Source organism: Enoplosus armatus, chromosome 17 (assembly GCF_043641665.1).
Source record: "Enoplosus armatus isolate fEnoArm2 chromosome 17, fEnoArm2.hap1, whole genome shotgun sequence".
Lineage (NCBI taxonomy): Eukaryota > Metazoa > Chordata > Actinopteri > Centrarchiformes > Enoplosidae > Enoplosus > Enoplosus armatus.
The window spans coordinates 2,588,702-2,616,368 of NC_092196.1; the positions used below are offsets into that span (position 1 = coordinate 2,588,702).

Sequence of the window (27,667 nt, forward strand, 5' to 3'; positions counted from 1 at the left end):
AGTTGTGTTTGTTTGTTTTCTGTCTTACTGCATCCTACTGTTCATTGCTTATAAAGCAGGGTCTCATATGGGCTCAGGGTTCATGCCATGTGACATTTGTAATTTTTTTAAATGAAGTACCCAGTGAAACTGTGTGACTCAGCTATGTGGACTTTTAAAAGAGACATGTCCATCTCACTGAGACCGTTTGTGTACTTATATTCCTTGGCTCAGAGATTAGATGCCTCTCTGAGGAAAGCTACACCCTGGCTGGTTCTTGCTGGTTCTGGTCCAGCTGCAGACCTTATCAGTGAGCTGCTGGGCAATCTCTCCTCTGTTTCCCTCAGTCCCACCTCTCCCCCAGCAGAGGGCGAGGCTGGTGAGGGTCTCAGCCTAGAGCACCGCGACAGGGTCCGTGACAAGGTCCGGCGACACTTCCCAGCTGAAGCTGAGCTGGAGAAACTGGTGGATAATGTAAGTCAGACCACACGTGTGTGTGTGTGTGTGTGTGTGTGTGTGTGTGTGTGTGTGTGTGTTTCTTTGCACGTACAGTAGTAAAGCAAGTTGCAGTTACGGTCTGCAGTTGTTAAAACTCTAAAGAAAGCAGAAAAGGGTTTGTGGGGAGAGTTGTGAGGACTGAGACCAACTGGTGAGAGAAGACACAACAATAGGGCACAGGAAAGGGTTTTGTTCCTAAACTATAATAAATTGATTTAGTCACATGATAATTTGCACCTTGATGTTTTGTATCATCCCCTTTTTGGACTCATAGTCCTGTGACTTCTCACCCCAATTTTCTTAAATTCTATTTATTTTGGGGATTTTTTTGTCCCCATTTCCTCCCAGTTTACAATGCAATGTTTCCTTCACAATACAGTATATTTCACAGCTAAGTATATTGTGATGAACAGGTGGCAGTGCTACCAGGATCAAACCCTGAGTGTATGCAGTGGTGAGCAAGGACTTAATTCTGCTGTCTTTCACCATTTACATTTTTTCAACCAAGCTGATTTTTAGTGGCTTTGTTGTATAATGATTCAACCAGAAGACTTTCATATAGAGAACACTCTAATAACCCTAATATTGTCTGTGGGATTAATTAATAAAATGAAACATGACTTCCTGATGTAACCCAACCCACTTTGCTAATCTATAGATCCATCACTAATGTTCTATTTGATCTGCCCGGAGTCTGTGTGGTTATGTAAATGTTTTGCGATGTATGAAATGAGACTTTGAAACATTGATTTGTTCATTTCCACTACTTCTGTGTGTCTAGGCTCTGAGTATTTATCAGAACAGAGAGCTCATCACTGTTTTCCACGGGGAACAGGAGGGTTCTGATGATTTTGATACAGTTCTCCTCAAAGCCCTTGTTAGAGGTAAGTAAGTAGATCCATTTATTTAAATAGTATTTATATAGAGCAGAAAGTGCAGTGCTTCACAAAAAAAAATAAGGCAGACAGACAACAGACTTAATAAAGTAAAGAGAGTAAAAACCCCATAAAATGTAAATAAATAAAAAGTTACACAATGGCAAGTCTAAATAGGTGCTCCAAAGTTTAGGAGCCATGACTTCAAAGGCATAGTCTCATTTAGATTTACACCTGGAGCATGAAACAAACTCAACAAACCCTGATCAGAGGACCTTAGAGACCTACTGGTGACATGGGACTGAGTGCCTGTGTAGATATATCTAGATGACCTGGTCAATAACTTAGGAGCAGTAGGCTTGGTTTTAGATTATGAAGACATCAGACTTGTCTTAGTTCAAGTTTTCCTGATCTGTGAAAGAAATCCGTCCCAGATTTCTACCCATTTTCTCATTTATTTTGTATATCAGTCATTCGTAAAAGGCAGTGTCTGATGGCCGTGAACCATTCAGAGTAGGTTGGGTTATTTGTTTACTTATTTGTTGATTAGTTTTCGTCTTTGCTCAATGTAACTTTGAGTCTTTGAGTTTGTTCAATAATAAATATATGTAGGTAAAATGTAAAGGGCACTTGTAGAAGTTTGCACACTGTCAACGGGTTTGTGAGATCTTGTGGTGTTGTTGGAGTAAAACTCTCCAGGACAACACCCTCTGTGTGTACGTGCTTGTGTCTCAGCTTCCAACAGCCAGCTACATCTCATGAGCTCACTTTTTGAGATCTAAATCTGAATAACATCCACCGAGAGTGGACTGAGCCTGTTTGCATACTTTGGATGATCTGAACAGCAATGCTCTTGTTTGAAGAACCACAAAAAAAAGAGATTTTTTTGTTTTTAGCAGCACGTAATTGAAGTCAGCTGAACTGTGGCTTGGCTCATTTACATTGTCAGTGTTAGTAACTACCCTGCTTTATTGAACACTTGGCAACACAAAATTTAGTGGCCTCGACAAGAATTTGTATTTGCGTTTGTTTTGCTCAGTATGCATCCTCCCTTGTCTCTCTCTTGTCTTCTTGGTGTGTCTTTGCATTTTTCTCAGTGTTCCCTTGCCATTTTATATTCTCCAGGTATTTTCCATCAGCTTTATCATGACCTCTTCTGCCTCCTTAACCCACATACCCCCACACTAAAACAATGAAAGACCCCAAAAATCACAACACTGACCAATTTTATTTATCCAGTGCACTTGTTGTAAAGTACATGTAAACAATTGTTTTCTCTGTGTGTGTGTCAAGCTAGTAAACGTGTGTCCAGTGAAGCAAGTGAGTACACTGAAGAGCTGAAACTGGCCGTGGCCTGGAACCGGGTGGACATCGCTAAAACTGAGCTTTTCAATGGAGACATACAGTGGAAGGTCAGAGTCAAACTGAATGACAAATGTGATAAATCGTTCTACTGTCAATCAGAATCAGAATCAGAAATACTTTATTGATCCCCAGGGGGAAATTATACTCAAAAAAAGTAGGTACAAAGTACCTATCTATATAATATCTATACACCTGGCATCAACAAGGATTTGGGATATAAAAGCTTAGTTGAGGGCACCAACCATCATGGTTTGGCAGTGCTATGATTTTTTTTTTACTCAATGCATAGCAAAAGTACAAAATCCATGGGCTACAGAAAGTGGTTAGAAATGTATTCCTGCATGTTTTAATCACATGATACTGAAGAGGTGATTATGTTTTCAGTATGAGGATCTTGAAGACTCCATGACAGATGCACTGATAAATGACAAGCCCCAGTTTGTGCGTCTCTTCTGTGAGAATGGCCTAAATATCCTGGACTACCTGACATACCGCCGCTTGGAAAGCTTGTACCGCTCGCTGTCAGACAGCTCATTGGCCTACATCCTGCTCCAGAGGCGTCTGAGTGAGAGGCAGGGCCTGGCTGGATCCCTGCCTAACCTGGATGGAGCTGTGACAGATGAGAGGAGACCTCTGAAGAGTCCCCTGAGTGCACTAACTGGACCCGCCTCAGCAATGGAGCTCAACCTGTATGAGGTGAGGAAGAGGAGGGGAGGATGGTGAGAGGGGGAGCAAAAAGGGACCTTAAGATGGATTAAAATGGTTTGATTATACTGTTAGTGGTGTACAATGGGTGGGTGAAGGATTCTGTTGATGTCATGTTCATTGGTCATTACTGTGATGACGGTGATGATTATATGTAGCTCTTTTACTTTATTTAATCACATGTTATGTTGTAGGCTGTTGTAGCATTAGTACATTAACAATAGAAAAATAATAGTAACAATAGTTGTTGAAGCTGTTTATAGGACCACATCATCCAATGCCATTTCCATCATAATTCTGCTGTATCATGTCATACTGATGTGATACAGCAAATGCATGTTGTTTAATATATTGTGATGCCCTTCAAGAATAAAATGAAATGCCACTTTTGCTAGAAAAAGTTGGAAAGGAGGCAATAATGCACAGGAATAATGAGCCATGGTAATCTGACATCTCGTACCTACACCAAGTGATGACCGAGCAGTCTGATATGTGTAGAGGTGCATGTGGTTAATCTGTAGCAACTGGTATCAGTTGCGCTCTGGCTGCAGATGTATATATTTCTCACGTTTGTCCTGCTGCCTTCAGATGGCTACAGAGATTTAATCAACTGAAGAAGAAGCTCTTCATATGCTGTGAAAACATGTTGAAAGCAGCTACTATAATAACCACCTATTTATTTATAGATCAATGCAGAATACTTCACTGATATCCCTGCTGTCATCACAGAAAATGTTTATTTTTTATGCTGATTGAAGGGTTGAAGAGTGCTCCTAGACCCAACTTTTCTGTGGGCTCTGCGCTGAGCACCACAATACTATCAGAGTGCTGCCTGCATTGGTCACAGTTCTGCCACAAAAACATGGGATTTAACTATTTTGAAACTCAGCAAACTAATTGCATAAATTGCGTTTTTTAAAGTGTCATTACATGAATGCATCATTGCTCTGTATACAGTAGTAGTGAAGTGTCTGGTGATGCTGCAGGTATCCCGCCTGCTGTGGGACCTGTTGGGTGATGTCTGTCAGCCTTTCTACTATGGACCTCTGGGCCTTGACCACAGCACGAGCACCAGGAGGGCTCTCAAGGTCAGTTAGTGGGGAACTTTCACACATCAAAGTCTATTTGAAGGTCTTTGTGGAGTACTACTGCATATGTGGAAAAAAAGTTGTGTAAAGCCTTTTGTGGCTTTTGCCATTTGAAAATGAAAGAAATCTTAGTGTGGCGTGAGTTAACCTGTAGCCCACTCCTCAGCTCTGCATGAGACAGGTGAGTACGATGTAGTGAGAACTCTTTTAGGTATACACTATACACACAAAAGTCATGCTTTGGGGATTTTTTTAATGATACGGACCAGGAGAGACACTACTTTATCAAATTGTGTTTTTCACTTCAGGGCCATTAACAACAATCACTGAGAACAGAAGAAAGCTGCTGGCCCAATTTAAAATAGATCATGATATAATGGATGGTTATCAAGAGAGATCTGTTCAGATCTGACTCCCTCACTGGTAGATCTTGTGTCTTGTCTCACCTTCAGCAAGTCAATAAGATGCTGTTGGGGGAGTGTGTATACCGGGACCAGCGCTGCCTCTCACCCTGGGCAGCACTCTTCATCTGGGCCGTCCTGCAGAACCGCAGTGAAATGGCTGTTTACTTCTGGGAGATGGTGAGACTCACATGTAATATTCTATAACATCACTGAAGACATTTCAGTGTTAAAATGGCACCATCAACATTAGTACACAATTTAAACTAGACCAGTTTCAGGTGATGACATTTTAAGGTGCCTTGAGAAACCAGCATGTGCACACTACAGCAAACTTCACTGATTTCACAAAGCTGCCCTTTTTGTTGCCTTCAAATTTAGTTTCACTGTTTATTGGCACCCTGTGTTTCCTTGTCAGGCAGGGGAGTCAGTACTGAGCGCTCTTGGTGGTTGTAAGATGCTGAGGGAGCTTTCTAAGCTCGAGAGTGAGACTGAGAACAAGCTGGCCATGAAGGAACTAGCACAGACGTTTGAGAACCTGGCACACGGTGAGTCAGACCACAAGCTGCTGGTTGCCCCAGTAACTGTCCTTTCATTGAATTATGAGCAGTTAAATACATCTTTTAATTATTTTGATCTAAAAGTTAAAGCCCAGGTCTTTCCCATGGCTTATGGTCTCCAGTTTGAGTCTTTGAAGACCTTTGTTGTATCTCTGTCTCCCTCATTTCCTGTCATGTCTCCACTGTTTGTAATAAAGACATGAAATGCCCCAGAGTTGAAACCCTGTTACCTAGCAGCCTAGAAAAGCAATCTTTAACCATTATGAAGGAGGAAAAAAGAATATCCTTCTGTGGATTCTGTGTCGTTTGTGTGTTCAGATGTATTCGGGCAGTGTTACCAGAGCAGCGAGAGTCGCTCCTTCACTCTCCTTATAAGGAAGTCTCCAGTGTGGGGCGGGGCTACGTGCCTGCAGATGGCCACTGCGGCTGACGCCCGCCTGTTCTTCAGCCATGATGGTGTTCAGGTAGAGATGCTGCCCTGCCAACAGACTTGTAAACATGCCAGGCTCAAACGAGGCTTTAAATCGTCCTCCCACCCCTCTGGTGGCTTAAAGATAGTGTCAGACTGAGAAAAACATATTCACCACTTTGACAACACATGCACTGCATTTAGAAAGGTACTTCAAACACAGAAAACAAACAAAATAGTGGCTGAGAAGAAAAATTAATTAATCATATCTATATATATATATATATATATATATATATATATATATATATATATATAGTACAGCTAACAGGTAGTGAATGAATGTACAGCAACATAGAGTTTGAATTGTGCAATCCAAATTCAAAATGAAAGTTACATTTCATGTGATTTCAAACCTTTGCATTCAATTCCAAAATTCTCCCTACAAATCCAATTCCTGAGTGATTCTTGATTGATTAATTGAACAAATCCAAAGTTTTTAAATGCCAAGGTTGGGGATGACCAACTGATATTGATGCAGACAGTGTAAATGAATGTCATCAGTGCATGTAATGTTGGTTGGGAGCTGTTGTAGTGACAGTGCTGCTCTCTGCTGTAGTCTCTGCTATCTCAGATCTGGTGGGGTGACATGGAGAGGAGTACTGAGGTCTGGAAACTGGTTCTCACTTTCTTCCTGCCCCCCCTCCTCTACACAAACCTTATCAGCTTCAGGTCAGTGTTGTGTTATTTGGTTGTGAGAGTGTGTTTCCATCTCATATTTTGTGTTTATGACTTGAAAAGAAATTGTGAATTTATTAGTGAAAATTGGAATTTGAGCAAAAATGGGATTTGAAATTAGCACTCTTTGTGCAAGCAGTCTTGTGTATTATTTCTCCTCACATTCTATCAGTAGAAGCATTTTCTAAACTGCTCTCATCAAGTCAAGAGTCAAGTCAAAAGTAAATGAAGGTCAATTTTATATTAAAAAAAATAGCCACAATCACAGATTGCACTTGCCTCATAGGGGTTTTACAGTCTGTACAACGTATGACATCTGCTATGCTTAATTTAAGCTCAGTGTATATCAGTGTCTTCTGCATAAGGAAATGACTACTGGTTTAAACCAGTTCAAATTTGTTTTAAACCAATCTTCTCTAAAAAAAAATCATGATTGCAATATCTTAAAATGCATAAACTCGGTCCAAACCAGTCAGAAAAACACTTTCCCACTACAAAAGGATAATGAAAAGGAGGTACACCTTTAATCCTACAGAATAGTACATCAATTTCCAAATCATACGAAGATGTATTCTATAAGTGAAGGTTACGTTTTTAGTCAAGATTTCCTCACTTAAACTAACCACTGCAGGGAAGGCTGCAGGGAAGGCTCAGAATATTGACCGTAGTTGAGGTAGGATTCTTGATAGAATTTGACCAAACTGAAAAGCTTTCCTAAATTTTAAGATTAAGATTAAGATAGACTTTATTAATCCCACAGCAGGGAAATTTACAAGTCACAGCAGCAAAGACAGAAAGGTGCAGAAACACACAGCAGACAAGAAGTGTCAATAATAATTAGAAGTATTTTTTTAAATATAAAATATATATGAATATTTTTTAAATATATATTTTTTAAAAGAAAAACAATATACAAATAATAAATACAGATATAAAAAATATGGGGGACAAAAATGAATATATACACGGAAAATATAAAGTATGTACAAATTTATGTGCAGTTAAACAGTCTTATAGCCGATTTTAAATTTAAATTTTTTTATATAGTGCCCTTAGTGTCCACAATGTAAACATGACTTAAACATGTCAATTACTGATATACAACCTTACACCTGTGTGAAATGGTGCAAAATGATATTTATTGTATCTGAAATCTCAATTTACTACTTAGAGTGTTTGACATGTTGAGAATAGTGAAAGAATGAGGGAATGATTTCGGACACATTGTTGGACACTATTGAATCTGTTCTGAGTAGGAACTGGATCCATCGAATCGACAGGAGTTGAGATGACTGCTTAGAGTAACACATACTGCATTATTACAACACAAAAACAAGCAAGTTAACAGTAAAGAACTAGTGTTTCATTTTAACTCAAATAGTTTCCAATGGTTTGACTAGAGAGGAAAACATGCCAGCTTGTGTGTGTTCATGTTACAGGGAACAAGAGGAGGAGGTTAAGTCTGTGGCGGTCCACCATGCCAGAGACACTGACAGTCTGGAGGGGAATGATGCCACTGTCTTCTCCCTTGCTGACATTATACAAAAGTAAATACAAGCTTAAATCAGACTTGGTTTGCATGATGGTTCTCCTTCTCAGTTCTAACAAAAGTCCCTGATTCTTTGTTTGGGATCGCAGTGATGAAGAAGCTGAAGAGTTCAGAGCTCTAAAAGAAAACCTGAAAGGTAGGTTTGGATCACTATTCTGCTATTGGTACTTGCACTCAGTGGCTATTCTCTTAGGTACTCCTTCCTTTGCAGAAATGGCTTGATTCCGCCTGGCAGGGCTCTATGACATCACGTCTGCGACGCGTTTTTTGTTCTGTCCTTTGCACGGCTTCATACCCCACCAGGAGCATTTCAGAAGTGGATCATTTTGCCTGCACGATTTTGTTCACTTACTCAGATTTAGTTTATTTGGTCATTTTTGTGCTTCTACCGTGGGTATATAGGCCATGTCGTTAAAGTGTTTCTTTTTTTGTCTGTGTGTTTATTGTTGATATACAATTGGGAGTAATAGTGTGTTATTAAGTGTTTTTTCTTTGAAAATTGACCGTATGCGCTATGCCTGGGTCTGACTTCCTGCTCTCTTGGCAGTCTGGGCTTGTAGTTTGAGATATGAGATATCTAAAATGTTGCACAGAAAGTTGGGCAGTCCAACTGACCATCTGACGGTATTGCCATTCTTTGGCCCCAGCACTAGCAGAACTGTCACTAAAAATGTTTAGGTACACTGAGGCATTCAAATGTAGTTAATATATTTTGATATTGAACTGACAGTGTATGTATTGTATGTATCCTACCTTCTTTTTTTTTTTTTTTACCAAAATCAACAACAAATCAACAATTGCAATACTTAGGTTTGATAAGTATACACAACCTTTAGTGAAGCATCACTGAGATTTCAATTTCCCAAAAGATTTCAGTTTTATTTATATAGCGCCAAAAAAACTAAAGTTATCTCATGACACTCATGACACACACACACACATATATATATATATATATATATATATATATATATATAGAGAGAGAGAGAGAGAGAGAGAGAGAGCAGGTCTAGTTCGTCCTTTTTGTAATATCATTTACAGAGACCCAACAGTTCCCAACATTAGCAAGCACTTGGCGACAGGAAAAACTTCCTTTAACAGGCAGAAACCTTGAACTGACACGGACTGTAGGTGGCCGATTTGGCTGAGAGAGAAAGCGAGAGAGAGAGAGAGGCAGACAGAAAGACAGACAGATAGACGCACAGCAACATTAATAACAATAACAACTACAATAATTACAGAAATGTGACTAATAATAATAATAATTGTAGCAGTGGTAGTCAAGCAGGCCCATGGCTGCTGGCGGTCTGCAACAACGATCCACAGGAACCTGTGAGACGAGAAAGCACAAAGAAACTCTGGGGAAGATACAAAGTTAATAACATACATTAATGGGACATGAAAGATGGAGAGGGAGAGGAGGAAAGAGGAGCTCAGTGCATCATGGGAAGTCCTCCGGCAGTCTAGGCCTATAGCAGCATAACTAGGGGCAGGTCCAGGCAGGCCTGAGCCAGCCCTAACTATAAGCGTTATCAAAAAGCAAAGTTTTAAGCCTACTCTTAAAAGTAGAGAGTGTGTCCGCCTCCGGGACCCAAACTGGGAGCTGATTCCACAGGAGAGGAGTTTGATAGCTGAAACCTCTGGCTCTCATTCTACTTTCTGGATCAACTGGAGAGTCTTAAGGGACTTATTGGGGCAGCATGGTAATAAGGAATTGCAATAATCCACAAATGCATGGATTATTTTTTCTGCATCTGTTTGAGACAGGATGTGCCTGATTTTTGCAATGTTACGTAGGTGAAAAAAGGCAGTCCTTAAAGTTTGTTTCATGTGGGAGTGAAGTAGTTTTTGACACCAACAGTGTTAAAGTTGCTCAGGCTGTGTGTCATGGTATATGATGTCTGCACCATGATTCTCTTTGGGGGGGAAGTGAATGTTTGCGTTTTCTTGATCAAGCATGTGTACCTAAAAAAGTGGCCACTGAGTGTATACAGTAATATATTTTGTATGACTGTTTTTTGACATCTTTGAATCATTCCTGATTTCATTCTTTTACTTCTCTTTACTTCAGACGCTTTGCCATCAAACTCCAAGAGACCATTTATTGTGTCACGGTGGAGACAGTTCTGGTTTGCCCCTGTCACATCATTCCTTGGCAATGTGCTGATGTACTTCCTCTTCCTCTGCCTGTTTGCCTATGTTCTGTTGGTGGATTTCAAACCCCCGCCCCCTGATGGCCCCGCCACTCTGGAGTTTGTGCTTTACTTTTGGGTTTTCACCTTAGTATGTGAAGAGATTCGGCAGGTTGGTTGTTTTTTATGGTTGGATTGTGGTTGGTTGTGATTTTATTTATATAACGCCAAATCACAACAAAAGTCATCTCATGACACTTTACAAATAGAACAGGGCTAGACCGTACTCTTTATAATATTAATACAGAGACCCAACAGTTCCCACCATGAGCAAGCACTTTGGAGAAGGTGTAGCTGTAGACAGTAAATCGCATCTCATTATCTCACAGCGACAGTGGCAAGGAAAAACTTCCTTTTAAGAGGCAGAAACCTTGCAGAACCAGACTCTAGGTGGGCGGTCATCTGTTTTGACCAGTTGGGTTGAGAAAAATTCAGTGTACGGACCTGGATCACGGTACACTATAACGAATAAAACTGGCTGTAGTGTTTTCCAAGTTGGGAGTGAAAGACTATGAACTAGCATGCACACACATATTGGCACTTATTAAGTGGCCCAAGTGTATAGCCAGCAACAGTTTGGCAGGATCAGATAGCTAGTAGTCAGCAAGCACCTTGAAAAAGGAAAACAAAGACGGAAACAAAATGGCTGGAATGCTGAGGCAGTTCAGACAATCTAACCATAGCCATATCCAAACCAAGGGCATGGCCTCTTTCAAAAGTTGTAGCTTACAAAGGTGTGGTATATGATTCATTCGCACCAGTCCCTGCGAAAATTTGCTCCATATCCTTATTTTGTTCAATATTACACTGCCAGACTACAAATTGCAACTACCAACAACACAGGACCTAATGCATTTGTTTCCAAATTTCTGTGAAGAAACAATCAGCACCACTTTTTTGTGTTATATCACTCTCCTTCGCCTTCTTTGCCTCCTCCATCAACAGGGCTGTTTGCCTTTGCAAAAACTAATAGCTACTGGGAAAAACACAAGCACTATCCTCTTTTAAGAACTTCATTGAAACGAAAATGAAATTATACAAGTTTACAACAGTTTACGTAAAAAGCCATGGATGTATAAAGAGAATGGTAAAGGCGCTATCCTCTTTTTGTTTTGGTTGCAGTGGTTGGTGCACTTCCTTTGTGCCATAAATCAACCTTAATTTCCCAGCAGATCGTCCCTGGTGGCGGATAGACCTGTACAGTGAAAGAGAGGCTTATAGGCAACCAATCTAAATGCAGATGGTGTCATTATTCTTTAGCCATTACATTGTGCAATCAACATTTACTTCATAATGACAAGTTAAAGCAAAAAACGTGTCTATTGCAATTTTAAAGCCGTGTTCAGACCAACATTAGCACTGCTTCAAAAACTGAACCACATACAATATCTTGACTCTTCTCTCTCTCTCTGGTTGACAGACTTTCTTTGTGGGCAGTACCTTTGTGCTCCAGAGGATGAGGAATTACATTCAGGATGTGTGGAACAAGTGTGATCTCACAGCCATCGCTCTCTTCACTTTGGCTCTGTGCTGCAGGTGACTCTTCTGACACACTGACAGGAGAATTTACACTGACTGCTGCACCAGAGGGTACCAAGGCAACTGTATGACCAGATGTATTTGTGTTGACAAGTTCAACCCTAACCCTAGCCCTTTTTTATAATTATCTTTCTTTCTCATCTGGTTGTATATGATCATAATGTAGGTGAATGTATTGTGTGACTTATGACTGGTGACTGACTGCACTGTTTTGTTTCCCAGAATGTGTCCCTGGTCATATGAGTTTGGCCGAGCAGTGATGGCCATAGATTTTATGGTCTTCACACTACGTCTGATCCATATCTTTGCCATCCACAAACAGCTTGGGCCCAAGATCATCATTGTTGGCAAAATGGTGAGTGCACACAAAACTCAGGAAACAACCTATGAGCAACACACAAATGAAAATGTGAAATGAAACAAAAGAAAGTTAAAATGACAAACTCATTAACATGAATTCTGTGAGTAACTTAACTTTAACATTAACCAAAATTAAACTTGCCTGTTGTCTGGTTAAAGTGCTTTCTGCAAGCCAGTGTCTGTATTGGAGAGCCTCCACTCTGTACCACCACTGTACAATTCACTAACAAAGACCCCACCAATAAAGACATGGATTTAGAATAGTTTATTGCACATTATGGATGGAGGAGAGCCGAGATGATGTAGGAGAAATGGATTAAGGTGGCTGGCATATTGTCCACATAGTGCATTCCAAAGACGTGTGTCATGGATACCTTGGCTTGTCCCACTGTGCACACTGCACGTCTTCTTCTGCATCCATGTTCCTCATATAGAAAGTGATGTCAGTGTTCTCTTAAAGTATCAAAACAATATGTATGAATATTGTCCCTGTGAGACTCACCCACCCTTCCAAGACTAGGTCTAAGTCCTCATGTCAACCTTAGTACAATAATAGTACAATAATCTACAGTAATTATTAGAACAGTCATGACATAGGGACCAAACAGTCATGCCATACACAGATAGCTTTAATGTGTTTCATTACAATTCTGATTACGTGTCATTGAAATGGATCATGTAGCTTCTGGACTAGAAACAGCAGATATCATTGAAATGACAAAGTCCTAAACATGACCTTGCACCAGGGCCGATCCTACATCATCCATCTCTGGTCTTTCTTTTCTTCCCTCAGATGAAGGACGCTTTCTTCTTCCTTTTTTTTCTGGCTGTGTGGCTCATGGCCTATGGAGTGGCCAATCAGGCACTCCTCTACTCGTATGATCCCCGCCCTAATTGGATATTCCGCCGAGTGTTCTACAGACCATACCTGCACATTTTTGGACAAATACCCATACATGAAATGGATGGTGAGTGGCACAGTCTCAATTTTATTAGTTTCTATCTCGGTCAGGCACAAGGACCTTTTGTTTTCTTGGTGTCCTCCATGTTTAAATTAGATTTAAGAAGTTTTAGTGAAAGTTTAGTGCACATTTTTCTTCAAAGATTTGCATGACCTTCTCATTTGCAACACAAATATCTTTTTCAGAAGATAAAATGATGCAAAAAAACAAATTGATGCAGGATTATTGTCTAATATTTGCCTCCATTCACTTATAAATGTACATTTTTACACCGGTAGAAATACCTTTCAATATGATTTAGAACCATAACAACACAACAGACAGCAGCTGCAAAATGACCACAGAATTGAGTAAACATAGTTTCAACAAAAACTGGATCTTATAAGCTTAATAAAGGTGGGATTTATTGCACAGATGTTGCATTGGATCACATAAGATTTCATTTGGTCTAATAAACTGTCAACACAAAGTATATAGGACTTCAGCTGCTATTGCAGCCATTCACAGTTAAAATGGATATAACTATTTAAGGTGCTTGTAAATGTGGAGCATAGATCCTCACATGATGTTTTGGACCTCTTCATCTAGCTGATAAATTGGAGGAAGTGAACTGTACAAATGACGCCACACGAATTGAAGCAGGTGAGGAGCCCTGTGTGAACACCTTTGCCAACTGGCTGGTTGTCATCCTCCTCGTCATCTACCTGCTGTTCACCAACATAGTGCTGGTCAACCTACTCATTGCTATGTTCAGGTACACTAGCTTTTAGAATGATTTGTTTCAGTTTCAATGCTGTTCTAATGATTACATAGATTTCAAACACGCAGCATGGAAACCAGTGTAGGAAAGCATTTTAGCACTGTCTATGTGCATAATGAGATGTGATTTACTGTCTACAGCTACACCTTCTCCAAAGTACAGGAGCGCAGTGACACCTACTGGAAGTTTCAACGTTATAACTTGATTGTGGAGTACCACTCAAGGCCCTGCCTGGCACCACCCTTCATTATCATCTCACACCTCCACCTTTTCATCAAGAGATACATCCGCCGCATCCCCTCAGTCAAGCGCAAACACTTTGGTGAGAAGTTGTAAGTAGAGCACGGTCATTTAGCAGGGGAAGGAAGGAGCGGTAAAGAAAAACACAGGTAAAACAGTAAAAGGAAGAGACACAAGTATGTGCTTCAACATGAAATGAAGCACTGTGACCCCTGGTTGTCAAACAATGAATCAGCTACTGGTTAAGTTATGGAGTCCATTCAGTCTAGACGTGTTTAGAAGAGGAACTACAGCTGTGTCTCAGGGTGCCAGGACAGTTGGTCCAAAATCATCTGGTCCATTTATCGCCAAGACAGAGCTGTCTCTGTATTCTTGATAGCAAGTCAAGTTGGTTGTCAGTTGATGTGGGGCTCTGCCAAGGTTTCACTTTGTCAGTGATTCTGTGTTCAAGGAGTGTCCTAGTCCTACTGGCTTTTACTCCATTCAGACTGACACAGTGACACAAACCCACATTGGGCAGCTATCTGAATGGGCCCACACACGTCAACCCTCCATCAAAACCCTCCTCTCGACCAGGGTTGGACTCAGGCAGGACACTAGCCAGCTTTTGCAAATTAATGAATTGGTGTGTCAATCAGAAATGGAAACTCAGCTGTACCAGTGTTCATTTAACCGACTTGCCGAAAAGAGAGCAATGGAAGGAGAAAAAATACAGAAAGAATAGTGACAGGGAGGGAGAGAGAGAGAAAAAGAAATCATTCAAGCATATGAACAGAAAGAGGTGAACCTGTATATTTGTAATTATTGGATGTGATACTGTGTAATTCTGTGGTTTATCATCAAAGTGTATGAACTACTACTTTTTGTAACCCTGTGACATGTAGTGCACCCTGTGGCCGTTTGATTGTGAAGGGTTGGGTTGAGGGTCAGTACTTCTGAGTTTAAGGCCATAGTAATTTAATAGTCCAAGTTCAGGTCTTGTTAATGTATGAGACTAAGGTGGATGCGAAGATCACCAGGCAGATATGTGTGCCTGTGAACCACTCTAGTTAACAGGAAGCTGAGACTGATGGCAAGGCTCTCAATTTACCAGTTGATCTGAGTTCCAACTCTCAAGCATGCTCCTTCATATTGAAAGGATCCAGTTTAGGTGGTTTAGGCATCTGTCCAGAATGCCTTACAGACAACAAGCTTCTTCTTCTTCTTCTGGGCACCAGTCTTCAGCTGCTGGAGGATCTCTACAGATGTCCATGTACATGTGCACTTTCTACTCTTACCCTCATTCCAGTCCCTTGACTGATCTTCTCCGTCCTCAGTTCTGGCGCTGCGGGGCAGAAAGGCCAGCCGCCTCAACACATGGGAGGCTATCCAGAAAGAAAACCTCCTCTCAGCTCAGAATAAGCGGCAAAGGGAGAGTGACACAGCACGACTTAAATGTACATCTGTCAAGTAAGTTGCTTCTACTATTGTTGTGACTTTATATGATGTATAAATTATGTGTATGTGTAAGAGAACAGACCATTAATTTGTTTGTTTAACTGAAGTCGAGTGTGTCTGTGGAAACACTTCAAACATGACATTTACGACGGCATCACCTGAATGTGTCGATTAGCAGAACGAAACAAAACCAGACTGGAAGGCCGAGTTCTTCTCCCCACAGCGTTCAGGCAGCTTCTCACTGCAGATTCAGATAGTGCCAAAGTAGTAACTAATGCTACAGGAGTGTTTATCGCTGCAGATATGCGACCGTACTAGGTCGTAGAGAATACAGAATTTAAGCATATGGTCAAAGTACTTGAGCCCCGCTACACTCTGCCTTCACGTGTGCATGTTCGTGAACCAGCACAAGCTGCAGTTGTGATTATCAACAGGTCAGAATCTTGGATGGAGCATTACTGACATTTCTGTGGGTTTTTGTGTTCTTGACAATATGCCAGTATTTGAGTGCATTAACTGTTAGACAGTAAGAGTAATGGCCAACGAGCCAATGTTTACATTTTTCAAAATAAATTACAAGGCATTTGTTTGTTTTTCCCTGCTGTACCGAAAACATAACAAAAAACTGAGCTAGATACCGAACTGTGAATTTTGTGTGCCGTTATACCCCTAGTATTGGATGCCTAAAAAAGAATGCCTTGTCATTTTAATGTGTCAATGTGAACGTTACACATCTTATTATAACTTATGAAGGCAGTTGCTAGCTAGTAATGTTGGCCTCAACACCGAACTGAACAATCAGTGCAAAATTAGTGCAAAATGTATCATTAAGTTAGCTAGCTAGCTAACATAACAGCTAACTAACAGTACGTCTCTGAGTTATTCATCAACCTTTGTTTGACTGGTTTATCACTGAACCCGACCATCACACACGCTGCGCTACCCACCACCACAAGTAAATTCTCAACCTGTAGGAAACACTGAGCGTATATGTCAACAACAATAACTAACAAGATAACGTAGTACAGATATGACATATATGTTTGAGAAACAGTGTCCCTACATAGTTAGTCCACTGACAAGTGCACTGTAAAATGCCCTGTTCACTACATGCATGATCTTCGCCACAATTCTTTTTAGTGATTTTTTTAAAGGGATTCTTGTTAAAAATGTTTGTTATATTATGAGTTAATTTATAATGTAATTGCACACCTTTCATTGAGGTTACACTTTTAATCATGTCAGTTTAACTTTTCCACTTGTTTCTCTTTTACTTATTGAAGATTTTTGTGTCCTTCCCAGTTCGTTGAACTGATCTGAACTCAGAATGACATTCTAGCTGAGATCTGCAGCTGGTTATTTGCGTGTTTGTTTGTTCCTGCAGGGTGGACAGCGTGCTTAAGCAGATGGCAGAGATCCGTGACCACGACCGAAGGTTGCGGCTGCTGGAGACAGAGGTCAGAAATTCCTTAATACACATAAAAGATCTAGTGAGCCCAATCTGTACCAGTCATCGCCATCATCAGTTATATTGCAGCCTAGAACCACAATCCAAGCTCTGTCCACTGCCAGAAAGTGTGGTGATGTTTTACCAATTCATTCTTTGTGCATAGTCTTTGTATTTAAGATATCTCTGACAAGGAAACATCTATCACACAACTGAATATCTGACAGGTTGTCCATCTGCAAATCCAAGTTATTGCATCTCATCTTGGCCAGAATATTCAATTCAATTAAATTCAATTCAATTTTATTTATATAGCGCCAAATCACAACAAAAGTCATCTCATGACACTTTACAAAATAGAGCAGGTCTAGACCGACTCTTTATAATGTTATTACAGAGACCTAACAGTTCCCACCATGAGCAAGCACTTTGGCGACAGTGGCAAGGAAAAACTTCCTTTTAAGAGGCAGAAACCTCGAGCAGAACCAGACTCTAGGTGGGCGGTCATCTGCTTTGACCGGTTGGGTTTGAGAGAGAGAGAGAGAGAGAGAGAGAGAGAGAGAGAGAGAGAGAGGGAGAGGGAGGGAGAGGGAGGGAGGGAGAGGGAGGGAGAGGGAGGGAGGGAGAGACAGAGACAGAGAGATAGACGTAGAGACACAGATAGACAGACGGACAGACAGACAGACAGACAGGTAGGCAAAGATGTATGGCAGCACTAACAGTAGAAGTAGCTGTAATATTAGCTTAGATTAATAATAGGAGCTTTAATAGTAACAGAACTACGACTAAACATAATAACTGTAGAGATGAGAGTCAGGCAGGCCCATGGTGGCAGCAGCACCCAGGCGTACCAGGACCACGATCCACAGCGACCTACGAGTCGACAAAGCACAAAGAAATTCCGGGGAAGAAATAAAGTTAGTAACATGCATTGGACTGTGATGAATGTGCAAAGATGAGGAGGGAGAGGAGGAAAGCTCAGTGCATCATGGGAAGTCCCCCAGCAGTGTAGGCCTATAGCAGCATAACTAGGGGGCTGGTCCAGGCAGGCCTGAGCCAGCCCTTAACTATAAGCGTTATCAAAAAGCAAGGTTTTAAGCCTACTCTTAAAAGTAGAGAGTGTGTCTGCCTCCCGGACCCAAACTGGGAGCCGATTCCACAGGAGAGGAGCTTGATAGCTGAAGGCTCTAGCTCCTGTTCTGTTTTTGGAGACTCTAGGAACCACAAGCAGCCCTGCATTCTGGGAGCGGAGTGCTCTAGTGGGGTAACAGGGTACTATGAGCTCTTTAAGATATGATGGTGCCTGACCAGTAAGAGCTTTGTAGGTGAGGAGAAGGATTTTAAACTCTATTCTAGATTTTACAGGGAGCCAGTGCAGAGAAGCTAATACAGGAGAAATATGATCTCTTTTCCTGGTTCCTGTCAGTACACGTGCTGCAGCATTCTGGATCAGCTGGAGAGTCCTCAGGGACTTATTGGGACAGCCTGATAATAAGGAATTGCAATAATCCAGCCTAGACGTGACAAATGCATGGACTAATTTTTCTGCATCTGTTTGAGACAGGATCTTCCTGATTTTTGCAATGTTACGGAGGTGAAAGAAGGCAGTCCATGAAGTTTGTTTTACGTGGGAGTTAAAGGACATGTCCTGATCAAAGACAACTCCGAGATTCCTCACGGTGGCGCTGGAGGCCAGGGCAATGCCATCTAGGGTAACAATATCCTTAGATACTGTATTTCTGAGGTGTTCAGGGCCAAGAACAATAACTTCTGTCTTGTCTGAGTTCAACATCAGATAATTACAGGTCATCCAGGTCTTTATGTCCTTAAGGCATGCTTGAAACTTGGCTAACTGATGAGGTTCTTCTGGCTTGATCGATAAATATAGCTGGGTATCATCCGCATAGCAATGAAAATGTATGGAGTGTTTTCTAATAATATCCCCTAAAGGAAGCATATATAAGGTGAATAGTATTGGTCCAAGCACAGAACCTTGTGGAACTCCATGACTGACTTTGGCGTACATGGAGGATTTATCGTTAACATGTACAAACTGAGATCGATCTGATAAATACGACTTAAACCAGCTTAGTGCGGTTCCTTTGATGCCAATTAAATGTTCCAGTCTCTGTAATAGGATATGATGGTCAATGGTGTCGAATGCAGCACTAAGATCTAACAGTACAAAAGTATAGAGACAAGTCCTTTGTCTGATGCAGTTAGAAGGTCATCTGTAACTTTCACCAGTGCTGTCTCTGTGCTATGATGAGCTCTGAAACCTGACTGAAAGTCCTCAAGAAACCTATTGTCATGTAGAAAGTCACACAGCTGGTTGGCGACTGCTTTCTCAAGAATCTTGGAGAGAAAGGGGAGGTTAGATATAGGTCTATAGTTGGCTAAAACCTCTGGATCAAGAGTGGTCTTTTTAAGAAGAGGTTTAATTACAGCTACTTTAAAGGACTGTGGTACGTAGCCTGTTAATAAGGACAGATTGATCATGTCTAGTAAAGAAGTGCTGACTAAAGGTAAAACCTCTTTGAGCAGCCAGGTTGGGATGGGGTCTAAGAGACAAGTTGATGGCTTAGATGAAGAGATAGTTTTAGTAATTTGGTGAGTTCATCAACAGGCTTGAGCCAAAAATGGCTGCAACTCCACCTCCTCGGCCGGTGCCTCGAGGGATGTGAGTATTAGTGTGACTGGGCGGAGTGGATTCATTCAGGCTGACATACTCTTCATGACACAGCCAGGTTTCTGTCAGACACAGTAGATCAATATGATTCTCTGATATTAGCTCGTTTACTAATACAGCTTTAGATGACAGAGATCTGATATTTAACAGTCCACACTTAATTTTCCTATTGTTTTGGCCTATAGCAGTAGTGGTCTTAATTTTTATTAAGTTTTTATTAATGACTCCTCTCCTGTTTAACTTTGGTTGAATTAATTTAAGTGGTCGGGGGGCAGACACAGTCATTATGGGGTTTTGGGTGGGTAACTGCTCTAATGGAAGCGCAGAGAAGCGTGTAGGACTGCGACTCTGCCTCCTGGTCTGGACTCTGGGGTGTCACGGTTTTGGTTCACTAATAAAGTCGGTCAGATTTCTAGATATGAGAGCCGCTCCATCCAAAGTGGGATGAATGCCGTCTCTCCTCATCAGACCAGGTCTCCTCCAGAAAGTCCGCCAATTATCTACGAAGCCCACATCGTAGAATACTATTCAAAATGTTTTTCCTGGTTAGGTCTAGATCAAATAAAAGAGTCTGTTTTGACAAAATACAGTAGGTGTTGCTTAGTTTGATTGTGTCCAATCCCTGCATGTGTGGGTAGGTTGATGTGTGTCTGTGGTATTTGCTATCTGTGCGTATCGTGTGTGCATGGTGTGTCTGGTTTCTCTGCAGCTGTTGATTCTGCCTGCTCAGCACTAATCCATCTCTATCCATATATCTCTCTCCCAGCTGGAGTATTGCTGCAGCGCCCTCTCCTGGATGGCGGATGCTCTGTCTCAGAGTAATCTGATAAAGGCTGACCGCCCCCCTCCGCTGCTCAGAGGTGTCTAACTATAACCCATGTTAGATTCAGTTTTTTGTTGAGACAGGCAACACAAGCAGTCAGACAATCCCACAGCTACTAACTATGTTTATAATATGATGATGTAATGAAAAAAAATTATAATTTAAGATGAGATGAATATATAACACTATATTTTAACAAATTGTTGCATAACTCAGTTATCAGATTGATCATTAGGTGTTAGTCTTCCAGAAGTGCAGTGTCAGCCTTATTTTTGTTCCCATAGAGAATTGATCTTTTGTCTCGCAGAAGGATCCTATTTGGGATTCATAATTACCTTTTCCTTCTGTTGTAGATCTGACTCCCCTGTCTCCAAGCTGACTCCCTGAGCTCCAGGATCACACACAGTTTACTCAGGGCCATTGTGTCAAAGAGCACCTTGTTTGCTAATCTGCTTATTATTTCATTTGTTTTATTTTGTTGATTCCAGATGTATGTTGCTTGAAGAGCATTTTGATTAGGACAAATAACATGCTGAGGTAAAAGTATATTAAGTTTTTTTTACAGTGCCAGCATGCATTGCTGTGTGCTATAGTGCCTTTTTGGATCCTACCACCAGGAGTCACCGAAGTCTGAAATGTTCAAATCTTACACATGTAGGGCTTTAAAGGTGTGAGCATTAAACAGAGCTATAAGCCCTGTGTGTGAACAGAGAATGCCTTGTTAATATGTCTGCTAAGTTGATTAAGTAAGGCATTATGACCATTTATGAGATAGAATGTTGTTACATAGGGTTAGGAGTAGAGTGCAGGTTGTTTTCAGGGGAGAGCAACCTGTTCTCATTAAAGCTACATTAATCAATGTTTTTGCAATGGATCGAATAAGTATAATTTGAAAAGGGTTGCTTGTAGTGACAAATACACAAAGAATGACCAACTCTGACAATGACAGTTCCCATTGTAATCTCTTTTAGCTCACTTTTTTGGTTTTGGTTTCCAGTTTGCAACCTGTTTTTTTATCAACCTTATTTCCAGCAGCAGCAGCAGGCAGCTGTTTTCAGGGGGAAAAAAACTGTTAAAGAAAAACTGTAAACTACACACTACCTGCTCAGCAGCAAACAGCAGTCTAGCTGGAGAACATAGTGGAGCATTTAGCAGCTAAAGAGCAAGATATTTCCCTCCGGAGTTGGTGGAGACCAAAAACAGAGCTATGAATCAGGTGACACAAACACCACTCCACATGAAGGATCATGTTGCTCTGTAACTGCTGGGTGTGTAAACAGGGAATTGTTAACACATTCACCATAACAACTTTATATGGTGATAATATTTTAGGTGTTTTCAGCTTGTTCTGCTTCCCCCATGTGGCCAAAGCTTCAATAAGTGACAGATAGTAGAACTAAGTCTCTTTTCTTTCAGTCTTATGGAAAACTGACTTCATTACATACATCTACATCTACAGTAAAATATCTGTTCAATGGTTAGAAATGTGATATTTTCATATTGGGGGTCGTGATTTATATATTTTCTTTGTAAGACTGACTCAATGACTCAATCCATACAAATACTGCATGTATGTTCCAATATAAAGCAGAGAACTCACAACAAAGTGTTAATAAACAGAGGATTTTGTCCACACCGTAACAGTGAGGAGATCATTCTATTTTGCAAAAAGAATATACTTTCATCTCTACAGTACTGCCTAGAACCACCTGCTTTAGTGCACAATATTATTCATAATTTGTCATGTAGAATTAAACAGATGTATGGGCTCTCTCTCTCTTCCCGAAAATGTCCGCAATCTAAAGAAGTATGTCTCTATGCTACATGGTTTAAAATATGGGGAAGGAACACAATCTTGATATTTTATCTGCTCCTCAGAAGAGGAAGAGAAAACGAGGACTAGCTGTAGCCTCGCTAGAGCATACAGCGAGCCCAGCAGCTCTGTGTGTCTGTACTCAGCTGACTCAGTCTGTGGCTCAGTAGGTGGAGTGTGTTTGAATGGGCGAATGAGTATCAAATTGTAAAGTGCTTTTATAAATGCAGCCATTTTCCAATTATTTACAGCATGTCTATACAGCCTATGTACCGAAAGCAGCCTGTTAGCAGAAGCAGCCACAGCTGCAGTCCTACACAGTTCAGTATTGAGTGTAGGTCATCTTCATTTTTGACAGTGCTCAGAGCCCAACACGCAATTACTGTATAAAATGGAAGAAAGTAGACTTGGGTCGCTATACACCAATGGTGGCCGAGGAGGACAGGAGGAAAACCAACCCAGTGTGACGAACTGGCTGTAAAGCTACAGATAAATTTCATACAGTAGCATATTAGAAAATAAATTATCATGTGCAAACTGTGAACTACTTGCCTCTAGGCAACATACCCATTTTTGGCCTTTTACATTCACAAAATTCATGCCTAGTTATAATGCAATACTTTGAAAAAGAGCCAGGACCTTAAGGAACCAATAGCAGTGTTTGAATTTGTCACATGACTCTCTGGAGGCCATGCTTAAAACCTTTTTTGCAGACTGTCCCACAAGGATCAGCCCAACCATTTCTCTCTACAAAAATTGTCTGAAAACGTCTTTTCCTGGCCTTTTTCAGTCTGGAAAAAAATTGATTCACAATAATAGGTGAGTAAAGCTTAATTTCTAATAGTTTAATGTGCTTTATTTGCTAATTAAGTAATGGAAACTTGTTAAAATGCAAATGTTGCCTTGAGGCAACACCATACCATTATGGTAAATTGCAAATGTTGCCTTGAGGCAACACCGTACCATTATGGATTCACCATGACAGGTATTACCAGTATAAGATAGGGTGTAAAATGCATTGATAATTAATTAATTATTGCATTTTCTTGTTATTTGCATAGCATGCTTAGGACATTTGTTTGTTTTTCAGTTCTTCTTCAACATGCACCAAAAAGGGCCAAGAGACTGGAGTGGAAAAATTGCAGGAGCATCCTTCCAGTCCCACAATGGAAAGGCAGTCTCCCAAAAGCCACAGAAATGAAGTCTCCAATTGAATACTTAAGGGACGGCCTGCTAACTAAAACCTGCATTGAGAACATGGTGGACCAGACAAACCTCTACGCTGTCCAATGTGATCCAGGAAAGCCACTTAATGTTACCTGCTATGAAATGGAGCAGTTTATTGGCATCTGTTTCTATATGTCCATTTATGGGCTGCCAGGATCCCGTATGTATTGGAGCTCAACCACAAGGGTTGACTGTGTGGCCATGACGATGCATCGTTGGGTTAGGGTTTTTAACATTTTAACATTTTAAGTGGCATTCATTTTAACCTGTTGAGGCTATTGAGTATTTTCCATGTGTTTTTAAATAAATTTTGTTCAAATTTGAAACAATAACTCTCTTTTTTCATTACTTACCATTATGGTAAAGTGTTGCCTCAAGGCAACACACCCCAAAAAGTACCCCAAAAAACTATTTCTTGAAAATTTCTTAAGATTATGTTTATTTGGTCTATCCTATGACAAAAAAAACACTCCAAACATTTTTTTCCCCAATTGACATCATAATGCGTACCATAGAGGGTTAAACATCATTAAAAAATTTCATTGACTTAGAAGCGGTCTGTAGTTTTACTTTTATTTAGTGATCCAAAAGTCCTTAAAATAACTTAAAAAATTATAATAAATGGAACTAGAAAATAACATTGAATGTCTTATATCCTTGTAAATCTCAGCTGTGACGTTTGACTCACATCCCCCGTGCAGCAGTCCATCGCCCATAACGGGTCCAGTCCCGGGTGAGCAAAGTGCAGCAGCACGTCAGCTGCCGCATGCTGTCCGGGTCCAATCCGGACAGCTGAGGCAGCGAGGCCCAAGGCTGCGTCCTGCTGCTGCCACTCCCCCCAGTCCAAATCCATTCTTACAGTTAGCTTAACAGGTCTTCAGGGCTGCTAGAACAAGCTAACTGTTGCATTGGCTACTGCAAGTAGCGAGCTCTGTAGCTAGATGTGTTTAAAAGTAGTTCTCAATTTGCACATCATAATTTCTTTCCCAATATGCTACTGTATGAAATTATGAATCTATCCATAGCTATAGCTTTACCGCCAGTTTGTCACACTCACGTCGAAGATGAGATTTGCAAATTATCATGGACCAACGCAACGTCAATATTGTAACCTGGTTGTTGATTTGGTTAGGGAGGACATCCTCCATTGGAGCATCATTTTACGTTTTAGCCAATAACAGATCCAATCACAATTGTTTATATTTTGATCTCCCTCTTGTCTCTCAAAAAGGAGCAACCTCCTCTGTCTCTATGGACCAGCCTCCTCTGCTTTACACAGTAAAGACAATTTCCCCCCAGGAAAGTAAAACAATTTCCCCCCGGGGATCAATAAAGTAATTCTGATTCTGATTCATTCTGATTCTGATAAAGTGTGTAATGTGTGTACAGCACGAGTAAAACACTGTCAGGTACAGCTGTGCTTTGAGTTAAATGTTAACATGCCCACAGTGACAAACCATGTTCACCAACTTAGTTTAGCATGCTAACATGCTAATATTTGCAAATTAGCACTAAACATAAAGTACAGCTGAGGCCAATGAGAATGATATCAGCTCTGCAAATATTTGCTCAAAAACCACAATGTTGACCTGACGATGGCGTTAGATGAACCGTCAAAGGATCACCAAAGTTATTACAATTCATCCTGAGAGGTACATGTACATCTGAACCACATTTCATGGCCCTCCATTCAATAGTTGTTGAGACTATTTCAGTCTGGACCAAAGTGGTGGACTGACTGACGGGCAACACCAGTATTTAGTTTGAGAGTCTTTGTTAGATCCATAAATAATCAAGGGGCAGCATGCTTACTGAAAAGACTTCCACAGGACCCAGGATGAAAATGTATTCCTTGCAGTTCAATGAACACCAAATATCAACCAATGCCAATGTGTACATTTCAAACAACAAAACTGTAGTGAAGTCCATAGTACAGAGGAAGTAGCGTGGATATGACCCCAATGTACATTGTGGTTCACATATGTTAAGTTTGCGTTTGTAATGTATTTGTTAGATTGCTCTTTTTGTTACTTCCTGGGAGAGGGATACCTCCTCTGTTGCTGTTGAGTTTTCTTCCATTTTTTCCCTTTAAAGGGTTTTTTGGGGGGAGTTTTTCCTTATCCAAATCAAGGGTCTAAAGACAGAGGGTGTCCTATGCTGTACACATTTAAAATCTTAATATATTTAATTAAATCAATAAAATTGACTTTATATGACTTGACACATTGTCATGGCTTGGCGTGGTTATTCTCTGCTGTGAAGGCATATGTATGTCTCAGCAGATGCAACAAATACAGCTACAGTAAGCCCCAAGGGAAAAACATGTATCAGTCTGTTACCACCCACTCTGCAAGAAAAACTTTGGTACACAGCAATGAGTGAGTTTGTAACAATATTTAAGGTTGTATATGGTTTGTTGTTACTTTGGTAACATATAAATGTTGAGTAGCTGAGACAAGCAGATAGTTTTTTGTCAGAGTCAGACTTTAGATTATGAGCATATGGCTATTTCCTGGAGGAGTATGTACCAGTGCAAATGTGGTACAAATCAAATGCGCAAAAGTATCAGTAGAAAAGAATCGTTTGTTCATTTTTGGCCAGCACTACATTAGAGCTTTGAATTATAATTCTACTGCACATACACACAAGTCCCCTTAGGTAACTTTATCATGGAAAGTGATTTCCCACTTTAGACAGTCCTTATTTGGAAAGAGCTTGGGGTGGATGTGGCACTGGATCAGATTCAGGGAAGGCAAATGAATCCTGCTGGGGAATGTCAGATCTGGTTGATGAATGGGCCTATGCAGTGCCTTTGCTGTCATCTCTTCACCTCACAACACCCTGTCTGACACCTTAAATAACACCCATTCTTTTTCTTTTTACCCAGACATGTTGGCGTTAAATGAGGTCCTATGTTAGGGTCTTTACTCAGGTGTCAACATCTGCCCCAAGCTAAAGTAGACAGGCAAAGTGTAACACATGCATCAGCTATTATTCCAAAAATTCCAAATTGATTGATGATGTTTTCTTTAAGACTGTATGGGGAGGAGGTATTAAACAGTAGCGTTAGTTAACTAAGTGGGTCAAGTGGGTCAATGCAGGCAGAGTCATTGGTCCAAACTAAGAAAGAAGAAATGTCTTTGGCATGTCTGAGCTCATCTCCACTTTCAGCCACTTTGCAGTCTTCATCTCGATCTGATCTCCTCTCTCATTCTGTCCTTTGCTCTTTCCAACTCAGCTGTTTCTGACTGCCACTGGTCTATCACCATTAGAAACTTAATTACAAACTTGTTCTCAAACCTATGCTGTTGTATAAAAGATTATGTGCCATCTAAAGCTTTAAATATTGACAGATAATGGTGATGATGTAGGTTCTAATAGGTTAATACAAGGCTTAGTCTCCTCTATGTTAAATGTGCTGGGCTGGGCTTGGTTGTGCAGTCATCTACTGCACCTATTTAATTTGACTTAGGGACTACATGAGAATCTAGAACAGATCTAGAACAAATCCCAAGCCTTCACTTTCTCCCTGTCCTTGTGTCTTGGCTGATTGGAAATGAAAATCAGAGCAGGTTCTAGTATTAATGATGTCATTGACTTGGCTATAATATCTACAACGATTATGGATCATTCAACCAGGATGCCTTTTTACAATAACATCAACTGACCAAAACAATCCAGTGTAAGGTGAAACCCATGAAAAACTGAGCCAAAAAATAAAACGAACAGATGTTGCATAATGTTTATATTTGGCTGCTTGAATAAAAAAATCTACTTAAATTTTGCATTTTGTGTTTTCTTTAGCGTGTATACAAAATGGGGTTATTGGAGTGAGAACACAAACACAAAAACAAGTAGAGTACTATTTATTGACTGTAGTCAAGTTCAGTTTAGGAGGTTTTTCAGAGGTTCCTGTCATTGACCTCGTTCGTCATGCATTTGGAGGTGAGTATTGATAGAGGGTGTGGGATACTGTGCAGGTCCCACACAGACAGAGCCAGGGAAGCTCAC

At 40.6% G+C, this 27,667-nt stretch overlaps 1 protein-coding gene and 1 long non-coding RNA gene across 3 annotated transcripts in view; both read left to right on the plus strand.

Annotated features, from left to right (window-relative positions):
- The window catches only part of trpm4a (transient receptor potential cation channel, subfamily M, member 4a), a 35,499-nt gene extending 13,242 nt beyond the window's left edge, over positions 1–22,257 (plus strand). Inside the window, exons 8-28 of one of the 2 annotated variants that reach the window (XM_070922450.1) lie at positions 214–453; positions 1,259–1,361; positions 2,646–2,764; positions 3,102–3,413; positions 4,409–4,510; positions 4,963–5,091; positions 5,330–5,459; positions 5,790–5,935; positions 6,500–6,612; positions 8,058–8,165; positions 8,257–8,303; positions 10,239–10,471; positions 11,780–11,895; positions 12,121–12,253; positions 13,052–13,226; positions 13,809–13,974; positions 14,121–14,302; positions 15,537–15,669; positions 17,042–17,114; positions 20,560–20,653; positions 20,970–22,257. In XM_070922450.1, the coding sequence (XP_070778551.1) occupies positions 214–453; positions 1,259–1,361; positions 2,646–2,764; positions 3,102–3,413; positions 4,409–4,510; positions 4,963–5,091; positions 5,330–5,459; positions 5,790–5,935; positions 6,500–6,612; positions 8,058–8,165; positions 8,257–8,303; positions 10,239–10,471; positions 11,780–11,895; positions 12,121–12,253; positions 13,052–13,226; positions 13,809–13,974; positions 14,121–14,302; positions 15,537–15,669; positions 17,042–17,114; positions 20,560–20,653; positions 20,970–20,995 (2,880 nt within the window). In that variant the 3' untranslated portion in view covers positions 20,996–22,257. The remainder of the gene's footprint in view (positions 1–213; positions 454–1,258; positions 1,362–2,645; positions 2,765–3,101; positions 3,414–4,408; positions 4,511–4,962; positions 5,092–5,329; positions 5,460–5,789; positions 5,936–6,499; positions 6,613–8,057; positions 8,166–8,256; positions 8,304–10,238; positions 10,472–11,779; positions 11,896–12,120; positions 12,254–13,051; positions 13,227–13,808; positions 13,975–14,120; positions 14,303–15,536; positions 15,670–17,041; positions 17,115–20,559; positions 20,654–20,969) is intronic. The other variant, XM_070922451.1, reaches the window with a different exon arrangement.
- A 522-nt stretch (positions 22,258–22,779) lies between these two features.
- Positions 22,780–23,988, plus strand: LOC139300641 (uncharacterized). Its single transcript, XR_011598847.1, has 2 exons — positions 22,780–23,248; positions 23,520–23,988. It is a non-coding gene; the product is annotated as an uncharacterized lncRNA (long non-coding RNA).
- Positions 23,989–27,667: the final 3,679 nt, after the last annotated feature.